The sequence below is a fragment of the Haplochromis burtoni genome, unplaced genomic scaffold, assembly GCF_018398535.1.
Source record: "Haplochromis burtoni strain Fernald_Lab_line unplaced genomic scaffold, NCSU_Asbu1 Contig_1578, whole genome shotgun sequence".
Classification (NCBI taxonomy): Eukaryota; Metazoa; Chordata; class Actinopteri; order Cichliformes; family Cichlidae; genus Haplochromis; species Haplochromis burtoni.
Genome location: NW_024583939.1, coordinates 17,105 through 36,482, shown reverse-complemented (window position 1 = coordinate 36,482; position 19,378 = coordinate 17,105). Strand labels below are relative to the sequence as shown.

The 19,378-nt window shown below is 41.5% G+C and overlaps 1 protein-coding gene across 1 annotated transcript in view; it reads right to left on the bottom strand.

Moving 5' to 3' along the window:
- Window positions 1–8,119: 8,119 nt before the first annotated feature.
- The window catches only part of LOC102290213 (hydroperoxide isomerase ALOXE3), a 25,112-nt gene continuing 13,853 nt past the window's right edge, over window positions 8,120–19,378 (bottom strand). Inside the window, exons 12-15 of the mRNA XM_005952464.2 lie at window positions 13,793–13,914; window positions 12,650–12,750; window positions 10,023–10,193; window positions 8,120–9,907 (exon numbers count right to left, since the gene is read on the bottom strand). Coding sequence (XP_005952526.1) covers window positions 9,728–9,907; window positions 10,023–10,193; window positions 12,650–12,750; window positions 13,793–13,914 — 574 coding nt within the window. The 3' untranslated portion in view covers window positions 8,120–9,727. The remainder of the gene's footprint in view (window positions 9,908–10,022; window positions 10,194–12,649; window positions 12,751–13,792; window positions 13,915–19,378) is intronic.

Genomic DNA, 19,378 nt, shown 5'->3' with positions numbered 1-19,378 from the left:
CATTGTGGTAGTACGGCTGAGAATAGATGGGGTGAAAGAATGATGGGATGCTGTGTGTCCACATCCAGGGTTGGCAAGCTGAAAGGGTGTTCATATCTGCCCTCCAGTGACAGTATGATGGCTGACCCAGTGCATTGTACGTGAGTCTTTCTGTTGGTCTCCCCCTCCTCTGTGATCTCCTTACAAAGTCATTTTCTCTATTTTCTCCATCCATTTCCCCCATGTCTTTTTCTGCTAACTCCTCGGCCTCCACAACATCTTGTTCTCCCCCATATTCTGGCCTGTCAAGAGGACAGAACTCTCTTGCTGCTGCCCGTAGCTTGGGCTGACTTTGAGAATCCTGTTTTGGAATGACAGTTTCCTGTTGCTGAGGGTGCTCCTGTTGAATAACAGGTCCTTGTTGTTGAGGGTTCACGAGTCTGTAGCATGGAATCTTCCTCCGGAGGTCATGGTGGTAGGTATAACTATCTTCCTCATCCGAGCTACTGGTCGCCGTTTCGTTGACATCTCTTTCAGGTTGTCTTTGCCTTTTTGCTTTTGTCTTTTCTTCCACAGGAAGTTCTTCCTCGAAAGGTAAGTCGTTTACTGGTAGTAGGAGGTTTCTATGAAGAACCCGCATGGCTTTACTACCTCTCTCTGGCTGTACCTTATAGACTGGTCCATCTCCCAATCTCTCCACCACGCGATGTACTACCTTCTCCCAATAGGCGTGCAGTTTTCCTGGCCCTCCTCTCTCTGACAAATTTTTCACCAGTACTCTGTCACCTGGCTGGAGAGTAATACCTCTTACATGTCTGTCGTACTGCTTTTTGCTTTTGGCTGAGGACTGTCGGCTGTTATTTGCAGCTATTTGGTAAGCGACTCGCATCCTCTCGGCCCACTTCTGGACAAACATTTGGTGGTTTTGTGCCTCAGTGTCTTTCCCTTGGTGAAAAAGTAGGTCAACTGGTAGCCGTGGAGCCCTGCCATACAAGAGAAAAAATGGAGAGTACCCTGTTGCGTCATGTCTTGTGCAATTATAGGCATGCACGATCTGCGGCAGGTGATCTTTCCATTCACTCTTTTTCTCTTCTTGTAGGGTGCGCAGCATTTGGAGAAGTGTGCGATTTAATCGCTCCACTGGATTGCACTGAGGATGATAAGGAGTGGTGCGTGAGTGTGCAATTTCTGATAGTTGTTGCAGTCTTTGGAACAGGCTGTTTTCAAACTCACGTCCTTGGTCGTGATGCAACTTCTCTGGATACCCAAAGCGAGGAATAAAGTCCTGAAATATCTTTTCAGCAGCTGTCTTTCCTGATTTGTTTCTCGTTGGGTATGCCTGCGCAAAGCGCGTGAAGTGATCAACGAGGACAAGGATATACTCATATCCTCCTTTGCTTGGCTCCAAGTGCAAATAGTCAATAGAGACCAACTCAAAAGGTGCACTGGTGGTGATGGATCCCATTGGAGCTCTCTGTTGGATATTGGGGTGCTTCTGTTTAATACACGGGCATTTTTTTGTCACGTATTCTTCCACATCTTGCTGCATGTACGGCCAATAGAACCGTTCTCGGGCCAGATGGATCACCTTTTCAGAACCTACATGCCCCATGTCATCATGTAAGCTTTTCAGTACCACTGATTTGAGCTGTTCAGGGAGGACCAGTTGTCGGTTTTGGTTTGTTTTTCGGTAGAGTAGTCCATTTTCTACTTCTAACTTGTTCCACTCATAGAGCAGTCTCCTTGTCTGTTTAGACATTGTTTTTTTATCTTTTTCATTTGGAGTCCAAGCTCTCAATTTCAAAGAAATAACTTCTTTAATAGCTGGATCTGCTTGTTGTGCAGCTCTAATATCTCTGGGAATGATGCCTGAAACGCTATTGTGTGGTACAGCATTTCCATCATCACCATTTAGTTGCAATGCAGCCACCCAGGGAACATCATCATTTTGTACCATTTTTGTCCCCTGCCACACCGCAGAGACCACCTCCGGTGACACTGTCTCTGTATGGTCACTCATCTGCTGCTGCAGGTTCACGGGATACCTGGACAACATATCGGCATCAGCGTTCCTCTTTCCTGGTCTATACTTAATGTCAAAATGGAAATCCGCCAACTCCCCAACCCATCTGTGACCCACAGCATTTAGTCTTGCTGAACTCAGGATGTAGGTCAAGGGGTTATTATCGGTATAGACCGTGAAAGTTGGTGCATAATACAGGTAATCCCGGAACTTGTCGCAAATAGCCCATTTAAGTGCCAGGAACTCAAGTTTGCCCGAGTGCAGATGATAGTTCCTCTCTGCAGGTGTTAAGGTCCTGGAGCCGTATCCAATGACACGCAGTTTGTTGTGTTGGCGTTGGTATAATACAGCTCCCAGACCTTCGTTTGAAGCGTCCGTGTGTAACACAAATGGAAGATCAAAATCTGGGAAGGCCAGGATGGGGGGGTTTGTCAACATGTCCACCAACCTGGACACCACGTTCTGATGTTCAGTAGTCCAAGTGACAGGTGAGCGAGAGGGAAGTTGCCCCTTGTTCCCTTTGGTCGCTGAACTTTTTCCCTTAACAGTCTGAGGCTTGATGGCATGACCTGTCTCAGCTGGGTTTTGGAGAATTTCAAACAAGGGCCTCGCCAATCGTGAAAAGTCTTGGATAAAGGACCGGTAGTAACTGAGAAATCCAAGCAACGTCCGGACCTCTCCAACTGTGCGAGGCTTCTTGTCTTTCAGGGCTAGAACTGCTTCCAAATCCTTTGGATCGATCTGAATCCCTTCTCCTGACACCACTCGCCCGATGTACCGAATTTGTCTCTTAAAGAGCTCACATTTGGCTGGGCGAAGCTTAATGCCGTGTTGTCGCATCCGGTGAAACACTTGTCTTAGATGGTCTACATGTTCGTCAAACGTTTTGGAATAGCAAAGGACATCATCCAAATACGGCACGCAACACTCTCTCTGATGCCCTCTAACACTCCCTCCATGCACCTCTGAAAGGCAGCTGGTGCATTCGTCAGTCCAAAGGGTATTCGTACCCATTCGTAGAGTCCCCAGGGTGTGCTAAAGGCAGTTAGATGTCTTGACTCCTCACTCACAAACCCTTGATGGTACGCACTCCCTTGGTCCAAGATGGAGAACCATGAATTGCCTCCTAGGCTGTCCAACAAATCCTGGATCCGTGGGAGTGGATGGCGATCTGGGACGGTTTTGCGGTTAAGCTCACGGAAGTCAACACACAGGCGAAGACTGTTGTCTTTTTTTCGCACACACACTACAGGTGAGGAATGGGCAGAAACAGACTTCCTAATCCACCCCCTGTTTAGGAGATTTTGGATATACTCCTTCACCTCCTTAAACAGTGGCCGTGGAATGGAATTGTAGCTCTTTTGAACTGGAGTGTCATCAGTCGTATTGATTTTGAGCTGTAAGCCAGGGACACACCCAATGTCTCCTTCATCACGAGCAAACACGTCTGATTCCTCATAAAGCATTTGCCGTACCATGCTCTGGTCAGGCTCCGGCAGGTGATCTAAATCCACATTTGGATGCCATCTTTCCTCCACACTGCCAGCCTGGCGATTTTCCTTCCCATTACTTTGTTCTTCACTGGTCGGACTTATTTGGGTAGCGCACAGAAGGGTGTCATTGTGTGGTTCTCCAGGCCCCTGCATAGTTGGATGGATGTTTACAGGTGTGCTTTCAATAATTTCTTCAATGAATCCTAAGACTGCTTTTGGAGGTAAAAAAACATCATGCCTTGTTGAATTCTGGATTGGTATTCTCACTATTTTTGAGGCGCCAGCCGGCACTTCAACGAGCGCAGGAAATAACTCCAACCCATCTGGCAAGTGACTGTCTACATTCGGCTCAAACAACATGACTCCTCCTCCAGGAAAAGCTCTCATGCGGCATTTCACCTGACAGATCTGACTGCGGGGGATCGTGAGTCCCTTCTTTCCAACTCTTAATACTGGACATTCTGACTCTTCCAGGGGTTGCTCTGTGTGAACCACCGAAACAAGACTTTCAGCATTACTCTTCTGAATTCTCAGGGCTTCTGAAAGGAGACTCACTAAGTTGCCGTCATCTCTTTGATCACCATTCCCTGCAATCATCTCTTGTATCACATTAAAGCCTAGTAGCGGGCTGCTCAACCCTCCTCGACTTACTAGCATGGGAACATGAATAGCAACTGAGCCATGACTGCTACTTGTGATCTCAAGAAAAACTTCTATCCACCCTTCAAACGGCACATCTGTCCCATTAGCTGCAGTGACTTTGAGTGGGTGATTTGAGAGTAGGCTTTCCAGTGGCCTAATTGTCACATTTGGCAAGGCCTTTTGCACCCAAGACTTCTCCACAATGCTTACTTGGGCCCCACTATCCAACAACATTTGAAGTTTGACCCCATCTAGATAACAAGTTACCATACACCTGCCCCCAATCAGCTGGGCAACACGCTCCCTTTTGGACACTTGACATGATTTGGAGGTCTTGGTTGAAGATGGAATTTTCTCTTTGGGGTGCAGCTTCTCTGGGATTGGGGACTCTGAATTCTCCAAGGTCACTGGTGGTCCCTCCCCAGCGACCTCACCCGGTTTCCCGACAGAGTTCCCTTTTGTAAGCAGCCAATAGCTCTGTGTCCCTCTTTTCCACATCGGAAGCAGTGTGAGCAGGTGTCATTTCCTTGGGATACACATTGGTGACATTTCCCTTTAACTTCAGGCTTGGTTGACTGTTTTATGTGTGGCAAAGGGTTGTAGGTGTTTTCTGTTGCCACATTCACTACCGGTGTGATGGCTTTCTCCAAACTTTTGGCCAAAGATGACACTTGGGCTGTTAACTCCTGTATAGCACTGCGATTGGCCTGCACCTCTGCCTGCACTTGAATGGCATTCTGTTTGTCACTGTCCAGCTGGGCTGTATTGATACTGATTGCTTTTTGTTTGCATACCTGTCCCAACCTGGTTTTCCTCTCAGTGTCCTCCCTCAGTGATCTTGTGATCACGTCGAGTATAAAGTCATCAGTCACATTCATGTCTGAAATATGTGGTTGAAGATCTCGTCTGATGTATGAGCATTTTTCATTCATCCCCTGGTAAAGCAAATGAAGAAACACTCCCTGCACCAGTTTGCTATCATATTGGAAGTCTGTACCTTGTTTAGAAGCAAACATTATACGCTGCTTGACCCCCATTAGTCTATACATAAACTGTTGTGGGCTTTCTTTGTCATGTTGCTTTGCGTTACTTAGTTCCTGGAACAATTCAGTACTGCTCTTATCCCTAAGGTGTGCTTTAAGGAACCTTTTTAACTCAGCAAGGGTCAGGGTGTCTTTGGTCATGAGCATGTCTTTAAAGGTACCAGGCTTAATTATCTTGAGCACCGTTCTTAAGACCTCAGCTTCTGAGAACCCCTCAGCCAGACCTTCATCAATTTGTTTACATAGACAGTTAAAACTCAAATCAGAAGCTGAGTCTGAGATTTGACCACCATGTATCTTAAATTCTCTATGTGGTAACAATGCAGCAACATCTGTCAGTTTTACTAAACCAGTTACAGGATTAGCAATCACTGATGTTGGGATACTCTTTTTCATTACTGATGCTACTATTGCTGGTTCAGTCTCTGATACAGAAACAGCATCCCCTTCATCAGACGCTTGACCAAGTTCAACAGTTACCTGAGGTGCTTGCAGGTCATCAATGAGGTCACGAAATGCAAGCAGACGAGACATGCCCTGATCTTCGAGGCTCTTCAGTCGTTTACTTCTCAGAAAGTCAACAATAAAGTCAAAGAGCTCCACCTCAGTTGCATCCTCACCGGGAACATCTTCCACCTCTTCTTCTTGACACAATACTGCAAGTTTATGTAGCAGGTCCCTGTTAGCGGCTCTGGTCAGCTGATGAAGCTGGTTCTGGATCTCCCACAGTAGGTAGGTCGTGCAGAGTGGCCATGTCTGGATACCTGATGTCAATCGTTACTAATGCTGTGCATCAGAGGGATATGGATCCCGCAATTCTTGGCTGATTAGCACCTGACCGCTATGGCGCTAATCCCGGACGAGCCCCCAGAATTGTTGCCTCCCTAAGATGATGACCAGAGGGGCAACTGGTTTCCTGTTCAACAACGTGTGGCGCTGTGATAAAGAATAGAAAAAGGGACACACGTTGAGCTGATGTCAGTTTCACAACAGGAAGGTTTATTCTTCACAACAGCTTAGAACAGCTTCAGGTATCACCATACTAACTGCAAAGAAATGGCCTTATGTTTCAGTCCAGTTTACCATACATGACCACAGTTCCCTGAGCTAGAGACTGTATAAATCCCTCAATACAACTTTGACAAAACATAAACAAAATATTGCTTAAATCCACTGATAATATCAGATCCACAATGTATCACAATAAACACATTGTTTTACAAAGATAAACAAAACACAATAGTGTATTCTGTACTTCATTTTTAACTACATTTACAAACATCGTAAAATTAACTCATTTTAATTCTTGTTCAGCACTAAATTATTTATGTGAAATGTATTTCCACTGTACTGACAATGTAACTTCTGTTTTTTTAAATATAGCTATTTTACTCTTTACAAGAAAATAATGTCTTTGACATAAAACAAACATATTCACTGTTCTTATACAACCTACAACTATATAGAGTGCAATGCTCCTTTAACAGCGTTCACTACTACTGTGCAGTCAGCATTGATCAAACAGTTTCCTTATAACACTTTATAAATGTCTTTGTATTAAACCACAAACTTGTTCTTGTAACCACAAGATCAACCAGAAGAATAAAACATAGTATGAAGCCCATTTATCAGAGTGCATAATACATTAAGAGTTCACAGTCCAGAAGTCTCTCACAGGTCAGATTAGCTTCCCCACACACACTCCGTATTCCACATTAGCCAAGTCCGCTAGCATTAGCATCATTTAGCCTGCAGCCTTAACCCACAATTCAGACACAACTCAGAATGAATCCATTTCTTTAGCGAGTTGCGCTCATTACTCACATAAACAACATCATCCGTTTGTAAGGTCTGCAGTATACATTCATTTAAATGCATTTACTAACCTGTGATAAAGAATAGAAAAAGGGACACACGTTGAGCTGATGTCAGTTTCACAACAGGAAGGTTTATTCTTCCTCTGTGCCCCAAAACGCTACTCGATACCACTGCGCGTAATGCGCCCTCTAGCGGCTGGATGTAGGATAGCATTTTAAATGACAGGTACAAAAATACAATCACAACAACAACTGGGCTGTTTTCCCCAGTTTAATTCTGATACTAGATTTTACTAGAAAGCTATTTTCAACTCTCTACATGATCATGTCAGTTTTTATAGCCATTTTAATGACATTCCAGAAGCTGAGAAATATTAAAATATACAAAGGGAGATGAAAAGAGGAAAAAAAGATTCTTCTCCTGCTATATCAGCGCTTATGTGGTGGTACTCTCTGAGTGGCAACACCTATCGTTCAGGAGAATATTGTAGTGGCTATTCAGCTCTCTTGGTTGCTGTGGGCGGCCGGCGTCTCCTTTAGTACATTCTGCTACTAACACTCACACACATCCTCTCTCCCTCTCTGTCTGTAACTCTCTCTCTCTCTCTCTCTCTCTCACACACACACACACACACACACACACAGCAAAATTGTATATTTGTCTACAGAAAGTATACGGTGCTCCTCTAGGGAAACCAAATATGTCTGGCACAACAAAACATTCAGACCATAATTTTGCCTGTTACAACTGGCAGGACATGTTTAAACAAAAAAACAAACAAACAAACAAACAAACAAACAAACAAACCCGTGTGGCCTTTGGATATTTTAGCTTGTGGATATGGACAATACTTTTATTTTTATTGCACAAAAGGATGAGAGTATGAAGTGGAGACTGCTCCAGGACAGAAACAACTGCAGTATACTGTTAACACAACTTTGGCTTCTCGCCACCACTTGCTAATGTTAAGTTAGCCAAGAACCCAGAATTATTTTGTTTTGTAAAAGTTGTAAAGGTGAAATATTCTTTTTGGGAAGACCAGAGAGCAGGGCATTACAGTAATCAATGCGACTGGTAATAAAAGCATGCATCAGCATCTCCGTGTTGGCCCGAGAGAGAATAGGGCGGACTCTGGCTATATTTTTTAGATGATAAAATCCAAATTTGGTTACATGTTTAATATGTGGGATAAAACCAAGCTCAGAGTCAAAAATAACACCCAGGCATTTTCACTTGTAGTGAAGGGCATAGTGAAAATGCCTGTAATTTAGACAAGAGTTTCTCTTTCTGATCCTCAGGACCGATGATTAAAATTTCAGTTTTTGCCCTGGTTAAGCTGTAAAAAGTTTTCTGCCATTTTATATCTAGAATACAGTTAATACAGTGTTGAATACAGTGTTGTCGGCTTTGTTTTCATACCTAAGTACTAAGAGAAAAATCATGTGTGTCCTCATTATTATAGGGATTTGTGTTGTTGTGTGGGGCTGGAGCCTCAGGTATATACTGTCAAATAGTAATTATGAGTGTGGTTCAGGTTTTTTGTTTTTTTTTAGCAATATGAAAGTAATGTAACAGGTAGTATAATGAATGTCTTTCTCCTGGGTGTAATTAAGTGCATTACTTTTAAGAAAAGTGTTTTGTGTAGGAACCTTTTTACTTTACTTTACTGAGTAATGACCCAACACTGATCACAACAAAGAGGGACATACCTCCAACATGCACAAATATTTGACCACACAGAATTAATTTGCATGAATGTAAGTAATGTCTTTGATATTCTGCTTAGTGGTGATGGTGACTCTCAAAGTGGAGTCAGTGAGAATCAATAAGGAATCCAGTCGATAAATGATATCAATAATGGAATCAGAATCGCTAAATTCTTATTAATTTCGTCCTTACTGCTAGTATTTACTAATATCTTAGGACTCCACGCCTTCATCTAAATATGACAAAAGCCACGAATCTGCAATAAAACGAGGATTTTGACTGGGTCAGTGTTTATAATCCATCTTTTACATACAGAAAACAGTTCAGAAAGAGAACAAACTATCATCATTTATGTCAGGCAAGCTTAAAAATCAGTTGATATAAACAGGGCCTAAGTATAGTTCACACAGAAAAATAACATAGTAAGCTCCTTCTTCACCCTTTAAATCATGTATTCACAGGCAGAAATTTCTAAGAATTTTAAATGAAACATCATAAAGTTATGCATTCATGTCTGTCTATATCTGTGTTAAATCTCTATGATCTCTAAAAATGATATAGATAGCTATTAATTTTCCTATTTCAAAGTAGGTACACTTTTTATGGATTCATGCAATACACTGCAATAAGACAAAAATATTGATTATATAAAGCTTGTATTGAAACAAAATTGAGAATTAAAAACCAGAGAAGTGCAAAGGAGACCTTATTTCTTAAAGCCCTTCTCACCCTAGCAGCTTTCTATCTACGTATTTACCTTTTCATTATTAAAGAGAGAAACAGCTTTAAAATTATGATTAAAAAAGTAGAAATCATTATAAATCAGAAACACTCTTTCCACTGATATATTTTCTAATTATGAAACATAAAACCTGGTCATTGTATTAACTCAGAAGAATATTTTAGAAATTGCTGGTAAACTAAAGTTAAATCAATAGAATGAGTTTCGGGCAGAGCTCAAACTTCACTTTCTTTTCTGTTTTTGTTACTGAACTAAAGGAAGAGAAGCTGCGTTCTAATATTCAAATGGACACACTGTTTTCAGTCACGTCAGGATCCAAGTATGTGTATGGCAGGTCCAACACTGAGTTTCTGGCTTTGATCTCTGCACTCAGCCTTTTGAGCTCTACTTGAAAATCCTTTATTTTTTGGCAGGGAACCTCCTCAGTGAAATGCTCCTCTGGGTACTGGCCAAGAAAGATCTGATGAGATAGATATGAGATCACTGGCATGTTTTGCTTCTTCCACTCAAAATGCATAGTAGTATGACTTTTGATTTTGACATTTTGATGTACATTACATAACTTGAACACTTACAGAGTCAGAGGACTGCTTGCTGAGTAGCCACATGACGGCCATGCCATGAACTGTTGTTTGAATATTGGGGAATGTATCTATCATGCTTTTTTCACTTGCTTTCCCCTTTTTAGTTGGTGGGGGAAGCTGCAAGGTGACAGGACTATTGGGCATCCAGGCCCCAAAGTCGTACTGCATTGAAGGAGTAAAGGAAAGGTCATTAATAGGCTCTGAAGCACATAGCAGTGTGATATTGGTGTGTGGTCAAGCCTGGAGAGTCAGGGGGTGTAATACACATTAGGCTCTAACTTGATTAAGGACAAACATGAAGGAAAAGAGTGCATCCTTAAATTGCTGACCCAAAAACTAGAAATATTTGATGAAGAGATCTTTAAGAGCTTGAATGAAGGTGACTGGACTAGAAAGGGATCTCAAGATTGCATTGTAGGTAGCCAACACCACCCTGTTTATTGGTCATTCAGTGGACATTGATGGCTTCTTTCACTCCTCTTTCAAACCATCTCTGTCTTCTCTGTCCAAAATGTGAATACCATCAACCCTAACCCTTTTGATCTCTACAGCCACTTCATAAACACATGGGACAACATAGAAGAGTCACGTCGACAGGCAAGACGTTCAAGATGTTCCTCTGCATCTGAACAACAAAGGTCGCTCTTTTGAGGATGCCAATGTTTGCATTTTGGACAGAGAAGACAGATGAGTAATGAAAGAATTCATCTTTGTCCACTGTGGATGATCATCCTTGAACAGAGGTGGTGGTTTATGACACCAACTGTCTGCCATCTATAATCCAATTTTGAGATTCCTTCCCAGACACTTTAACCATCTTAAACTGGTCAGAGTGGGCACGCTCCATTTTGCTTAACTATTTTTAAATCCCTGTAGAACTAGAAACACGTAAGCTACCGCAATAATTTTTTTTTGCATATGAAACCGGAGGAGTTGTGCTTACATTTTATGCCATCAGCTTGTCCTAGGTTACGATTTCCTTCCACATATAGCAAACGCTCTGTGTCCACACTACCGTTTTCAGTAGTTTTCAAAGAGTTGTGCATCCACATTGAAATGGCCAAAAACGCCTATATTCAAGTCCTGCGCATGCACAAAAGTGAGTGAGAATTAAACAATTTGAAGAAAAGCTATCTGGAGCATGTAAATACTGATATTAATCTTTAATAGGGCTGTTAAAATTGAGAGCAATCAAAACAACAGCTGTATAATGCCCTTTGTTCAATTGGTCACATGACTGCATCACATGACTAAAATGCGTCATCGTTTTAGAAAGTCTGTGTTTTCTAGCGTCCACACTGCGACAGGACACCTCCAGTTTGAAATGTATCCATTTTCGAGAGCATTTCCAAAACACTGTGTTTTTCTTTGAGGAAAATGCCGGCTCAGTCTGGAAAACGATGCATTTTCGTTTGAAAACGCATTAGTGTGGACATAGCCTTAGGTCAAATGGCCCAGGATGTGAGTGGGCACTGGTTCTTATGTAGCACTTGCTACTCTCCTGGAGACTCAAAGCACATTTTCCTATGTCTCCAGTGCTGTCTAACATTCACACTCCACTGGATGCATCATAGAGTTACTTAGGGTTAGCATCTTGCCCAAGGATATTTGGCATACAAACTCGAACTCGACAGGGTTTGAACCACCAAAATTCCAACTAGTACGGAGCCTGCTCTACCACCTGAGCTTCAGCCATCACTAAAAATTTTATGTGAAAAGCAAGATGGACCTGAGATCATCAGTCAAGCCAGACTCTAAAATTAATATTCTCTTAGGACTTAAGTATACTTACCTTTTATAAATTATCCTGCCACTAACAAAGGAACACTTGTTAACTGAAGTGTTTTCCCAAATTGAGAGAAAAGTATTCATGGAGTTGGCAATAATTTATTTTGCTAACTAAACAATGCTCCTTTGCCTTAGCAATTTAAATGTCTTGAATAATGCTATATCATCCAGGTAAGTAAATTGAGGTTGATTCTGTTCATCTGGATGTAGCATTTTCAGTGGAAGAAACATTTCGTCACTCATCCAAGTGACTTCTTAAGTCTCAGCTGACTGCAGGTTTCCCCAACCTTCACGCAATTACTGACACTAGCGCAACTGAAAGGGATGTGAGGTCAGTTCGTTTATCATGAATATGCAAACTGTCATGACCTTTGATCAAGGGCAACTTTTCAAAGCCCACTGATCTAAGACCATTGATCAATGGCCATGAGCACTATTTAATGAGAGTTGGGGAATGGCTTCAATCACAGCATTGTAAGGGGGTGAAAGATGTACCCTTAGGCCTCCTTCTCGATTCAGAGATGGTTTTTCCCTTCTTGTGTAAATGGCCTCCTTGACTCCCTGTGTTCCTCCCTGTCCAGGATGTGTTCAGGTAGCTGAGACTGAAGTCACTTGGAGTAGTGACATTTCTCCACTGAAAACTTTACGTCCAGATGAACAGAATCAACCTTTTGGGGCTTAGCAATTGAAATTTGTAAAGTGATTGTAGTTTATTTCTGATATATTGTAAGGTGGTTAATCTTACCACTTTAAGGTCTTGAAGGTTCTTGCATGGCCTTAAACTATTACAACCTAAATAAATGAAATTAAATGATGTTAGAAGGTTTCACCTGCCCAGAGTTGACAGCTGAGTGCTGGGCAGAGCAAGTGAAGATCACCATGGTGACGAACTTGACCATCTCATCCACAGTGCTGAATTTCTGTGGAATTCCTGATGATCAGAACAAAAAGAAATGGCATTACTTCAATCCACTGGGGAAACCAAAGTAAAGTTGTATCAAAATTACAATATTGTAGGTGCACATAAAGTTCTATTATCATAATAAAGTCTCACATCATGCTTTGGTCAGTGTATATAATATATAGGTAGTCCAAATATGCCAAAAACTTTAAACTGCTCTAAATGCTCAGATTCACACATTTTTTAGCCAAAGGATGAGTTAAAGTGTCCAATAGTAGGGATCACTACTAAACTAAACACTACTTACACTTTTTTTAATGCTAAAGTGGGAGTAGCACAAAGGTAATCCACAGGCAGTAACAGACTGCCCATCTACCTGCATCTACCTGTTGTTTTCAAGGAAGTAGGGTACTCCTGATTTTGCTGTTGTTGATCTTTTAGCCATTGGAAGAGACAAGTGAAGTTATGACATACAAAATGCTGAAGTGGATCAAAATGTTAAAAACAAATGTTTCCACCACAGCCAGTGTCTGTATTGTTCATTCTATGTTTTCAGTCTTTGATTTTTCTTCTACATTTCTTCTGTCTCCCCCTTCTGTTGCCCAGCCCCTTGTGAACCAATCAGAATTTGACCATGGCCATTCATGCTCAGCAAACTGCTTATGGGATTACATAAATGCCATCATTAAGTTTAGTTATGGTATAAAAATGTAAGATAGTTTAGAGCTGGTCAAAAACTTGGGCCACACCATTGACAAAGTATATCTTAGTGGTCAATAATAGTTGGTGAATGAGAACAAGTTGTCCTAAATTGATTTACAGGATTTTATTTCTCATTAGTTTGTGCATTATAGCCAGTGAATGACAGAAAAAAAGCTATAACTTTGCTTCTGTACTTTGATGTTATTTTTTTGGTAGGTATTACAATAACCTGTGAACTCGAATAGATCATGGACCAAACGACTTGGATCTATATATTTGAACTGCAAATCAGGCATTTAAATTCTATTAGAGTTAAAATCTAAAATCACAGAGCTTTAAATGAGCAGAGTAAGTCCAAAATAAAGCTCACCTGTGCTTGCTTGTGAAAGGAATCCATGTTCATAAATGTCCTGAATCCACTTCTGCAGTTCAGAGTCTTTCTGGACTTCAGCATCAGTCTTGTAGTAGGAGGTGAGAATTTCTTTCACAAACCTTTGAAATATAGAGCCATAAGCAATGAAGCACAATCCCAATTTAAATACAGATTTCTTAAACACACTAGACCATAAAATTTGTTAATGTGTATAAAATGTGCTATTTTTTCCCCAACCTTTGGATCTTTTTTATATGAAAACTTTTATTTTCTACATAGTAATGGATGACAGTAAAGGAGGCAGGGTATGAATTTTTTTAAGGTTGTTTTCAAGAAAACCAAGCCATGGGAGTACCTCAAGTCTACTAGACCCTAACCTTAACCTAAAAACAAAAGTCTTATAAGAACCCTCGTGAAGCTGATTCTGATCATCTTCTTGTGACGTTTTTAGTGGGAGAATCGCTCTGTCACTCATCCAAACAATAATTGTGCATAGTGACCGAAACTTGTACCACTGACTATCACATGTGTTGGGGGCTGTCAGGTCACTTTCATGATCATTAAGAAGTAAAGTGACATTGCCATTGATCAATAGTAGTGTGAAAGGACTTTTTGGAGGTCTGAAAAGGTTACTCAGGGCGTTTTAGACTCCAATGATTTAATTGTCATCTATTTTGGAGCAGTTGTTTTGGTGCTGCCACAGGCCTGAAAAACAGCCTGGCTATTCCTGTTTATCAAACTCCCTTAACTCTAGAACAGTGGTTCTTAACCTGGGTTCGATCGAACCATAGGGGTTCGGTGAGTCGGTCTCAGGGCTTTGGCAGAGCCTCCACCGCGGGGTCCGGACACACCCGAATTATCGTGTAAATTTGTGATGACACGGCCCCTTTTGGCCATCACTGGCTGCAGATGATCATGCTACACTGCTTGGGGGAATTTAGCGCGCAGTAGTCAACGTGTGACTGTCGTGGTAGTACTTCGTGTGATTTTTTTGTTAATATTTTAATCCATACTAACTATGTCGGGAAAAAGAAGAAAGTGGTTGGACGAATATGTACAATATGGATTCACATGTATCACGGAACGTGATGGGAGTGAGCGTCCTCTCTGCATGATTTGCAACTCCAAGTTGAACAACTCTAGTCTCGCACCAGCAAAACTAAAGGAACACTTCTTGAAGCTGCAAGGAGACATTGAATACAAGAACACAACACTTGCTGAATTCAAGGATGAAGAGAGACAGATTCGATGAAAGGCCCACTCTGCCTGCTCTTGAATTTTGTATCTGTTAACAAACTGATCCTCACAGCATCGTAAGAAGTTGCTTACCTGATCGCAAAGCAGGGCAAGCCACACACCATTGGTGAAACACTCGTGAAACCAGCTGCATTAAAGATGTCAAATCTGATACTCTGAACAGCGGCCGAAGGTAAATGATTCCGAATTCCTCTTTCAAATGACACCATCAGCAACAGAATAGAAGACATGAGTAAAGACATCTTGGCTCAAGTATTCGCAGATCTGATTTCAAGCCCAGCAAAATTTAGCCATCAACTCGATGAGAGCACAGACGTTGCTAATCTAAGCCGGATTAGCTTTTCAAAAAAAGCTACCGTTATGGAAACGACGAACAGAGAACAACAACTTCGCAAACTTCCCCCTTCTGGACAACTGTGTAAGTAAGATCGAAGATGTGTCTGGAATCGGAGATATTTCTGTATCCACGGAACTGAAGCAAACTATTGCAACGCACTTAGATGAGCTTGCAATGTCTCTCGACAGATATTTTCCTACAAGAGAGTCATATCCAGCATGGGTGAGACAGCCATTCACTTTTGCTGATTAGACAGCAGATGTCAATGATAAATACCTTGACGAAATCATTAAATTTCAGCAGAGCCAGGTTCAACAGCAACTCTTCAGAACAACAACGCTCTCAAAGTTTTGGTGTCGACAAATGGACAAGTATCCAGTTATTGCTAAGTAAGCCCTGGATTTTTTTATGCCATTTGTTACAACATATCTTTGCGAGCAATCCTTTTCGAGGATGCTGGACATAAAAACAAAGAAAAGGAACAGACTTTGCTGTGAAAATGACATGAGACTGGCACTTGCCAAGGTGAAGCCACGCATATCTGAACTGGTCTCTCAAAGGCAACAGCAGAAGTCACACTGATTTGCAGGTATGTAATTTGTTGTAAGTTTGTTCATTGTGTTGGTATTGTTCTTTGAACAAGGTGATGTTCATGCACGGATCATTGTGTGCACCAGTAAAAAAACATATCTATGTCTTGAATTTGAAAAAAAAAATCTGATTTTATTTTTCACTAAAGAGGGGTTCGGTGAATGCACATACAAAACTGGTGGGGTTTGATACCTCCAACAAGGTTAAGAACCACTTCTCTAGAAGGATAGAAAGAAATTTGTTTTCTAATTATAACTTCAATAACCATACTTGCTCATCTATCTTCTTCTTGATTTAAAAAATGTAATAAAAAGTGGTGTGAGTTTCTCAAAATGGGCTCATTGAGTGCAGCATGGATAAGATCTTGGAGAAGCTTACGGCTGCCGTGAATACTCACAATAAGATCTCTGAGTGCAAACTGGATTACATCTTGGAGAAGCTCACTGTGGTCGTGAGTTCTCAGAATTGGCTCTTTGAGCACAAGAATGACAACATCAAGGAGAGCAAGTTTGATAACATCATAGAGAAGCTCATGGTTCTCCAACGGGAGATTGAGAGACCAGTGTTGGACTGTTAGAACAGCTTTGAAATTCATATGAGTTGTTCGCACTAAAGTAAAAAACACCATCACTTCATGCGGATACCCTTTCGGCGCCAGCTGCAGTCTCAAGGCTGGAGCCAAACAAAAACACCCTGATAATGGCTGTGTTTAGACTGTTCTTCCCAGTCCACGCAAGGCCACCTGGGCTGGCTGGAAGACTGTTTACTTAGCCTGACAGGGCGAAGGACACTGTCTCAGCTGAACTCTGGACACGCACACACATACATATACACTGATATGCACACACTCATCCCCCCTCCCTTTCCAAACGCCTTCGATGCTTGTTCCCTCCTGGGAACACGGCGGGTCTGAGCTGGAATGGTAGGGCTGGGCAGGATGGCTGCTGTGTTTGCTTCAGATTACTCCTCACCCCCCACCCGACCCTGTGGCTTGTCACATGTTCCATAATGTTTTGCACATGGACATTCATGTGCTTTTTTGTGCAGAGGAGTTTTTTTGGGGGGTTTTCCTCCCACAGGAGCCCAGCATGAGTAGAGGTCTCTTTTTTTTCCTCTTGTACTTTTCCATTGTAGTGTATATTTCAGTGTTTTTTCTGTAACGCTACCTGTATCCCCATGTGATGTCTGTGTTGTGTGTGTAAGGTCGGGGGAGGGGGGGTCCCATTTCACTGCGGGGCAACCTGCACGTGGCGAATAAAGGCTTGATTGATTGATTGATTGATTGATTGATTGATTGATTGATTGATTGATTGACAGCGTTGTAGCATGGGCATTTATGGGTGCCAACCAGGGTTTTAATAGTTTTGCAATTTTCATTCGTTTTTAATTTTATTTAGTTTTGACTTCAGATTTTCAATTTTATATCAGTTTTAATTAGTTTTTACCAATTGTTTGCTAGATTCGTTTTTTTTTTTTTTTAATCCTTAGTTTCAGTTTAGTTTTGATTAGTTTCAGTTATAGTTTTAGCTGTGTTTGCAATAATTAAGTGAAACAAAATCCCAGTTTCATCATATCAGTCATGCTCTTCTGCTTATCCTTGGGTATGTTGCTATTCCAGCTACCATACCCTGCACCCTGGACAGGTCGCCTGTCTGTCGCAGGGCTAACACGCAGAGACAGACAACTCACATTCCCACCTATGGGTTCTTTAAATAAATAAATAAATAAATTAGGGCAGATGAACAACCATTGATACCAGGCAACTTGTTTATATTATTGTATTTTGCACAACTCTGTTGCTTGTGAAGCTCGCACACAAGAATTTCACTCACATGTGCTGTACCAATGTACCTGCACATGTGATGTGACAATAAAAGTGATTTGATTTGATTTGATTTGAACTATAAAAGGTATATCTTGGCCCAAATGAGACTATTAACTCTTGCAGCACCGGGTGTTCATATTTTGGTTCAAGTGAATTGATAAACTTCTTGAAGGCTCACACAGTTGTGTAGATATCCCCGTCCTGTTGTCTCGGGATGCATCACACTGCCTTGCCTGGGGTTAGATTCTGTTTCTGGGGATTAGGGTTGAGTGTGCTCCCTTACCTTCTCAAGGTAAGCTAGGTTAGCCTTCTTGTGCGAGCTTTTCAAGTGCAGTTTAAGGTTTGTGGGATTTTTCTATCCTTATAGAAATGTCCCTCATAATTAGGGATGGGTATCGTTTAGGTTTTATCCGATACCGGTGCCAAATCGGTACTTTTTAAACGGTGCCGGTGCTCAAACGGTGCTCAAACCGGTGCTTAAAGAATGGAGAACACAAAATTGGTCCAAAAACCTCTCATGTTCAGCTGTTTTTTGTAAAAAGATAACAATGTTAGCCTTTTCTGCAGCTATAGGGCATATATGGCATCACTTTTGACTGGAAGCAGTGCTTAAACAATGGAAAAAACACAAACTTTGTCCAAAAACCTCTCATGTTTAACTGTTTTCCACTTTTTCTTTGGTCATTTTAGCCTTTTTGGCCAGGGTGAAGGGAGTATCTGCCATCAAACAAGAGGACAGCTGCATGTAGCTATGATGATGTTTGCTAGTTCACCTTACGTGCATTAATGTAATAACGTGGTTAGCGTGCTCAACGTAAATTACACACGAACAACATTAAGCTACTCACGCAGAGAAGAACGGCTGCTGCTGCCATCATCATCATCATCCTCATCATTTCTGCTACACTGGCAGGGCTAGGGGCCAGGACTCTCCTCTTCGTGTTTTTGGGGGATGTTGCATAACAGGCAACCCACCCGCAGTAGATGTGCTCGGTGTGAGGTCTCGTAGCAAGCTATCAAATACGGCGCATTTCTGAGCTTTTAAAAAAAATGCTATGCGTCGCCAGGTGTTTCATCAGATTTGAGGTGTTACCTCCTTTGACAAAATTAAGTTATTCAAATTAATTTTAAGCCCCTGACAACAAGTTACTATGTTTAAACATGTATAAAATATGTATAAACAGCTAGTTCAATACTTTGTGCTTAACCCCTAGAGTTAAAGCTGAAAGTCTGCACATCTTGATGGACTGATTTAAAATCCATTGCTGTGGTGTAGTAAGACAATATTATAAAAATGTTGTTACACTCCATATATTTCTAGACATAGCTCTATATTTACCACCATACTGTAATAAACTGTTTGACCCAAATTTAACACATGAGCATCCTGATAAGGCTTTTTATTTGAAAAAAAGTGAGTTTTTCCCCACTGCTCCACAAACTGACCAATTAGGCCTAACCTGATAGTTAGACTAATACCTCTTTTCCCCTTTTATCGACTTGATTCTACTCTGTCTTGGTCATTTTCCTTCGCAAATGAGTACAGTGTGTGGGTGGGTGGGTGGGTGGGGGG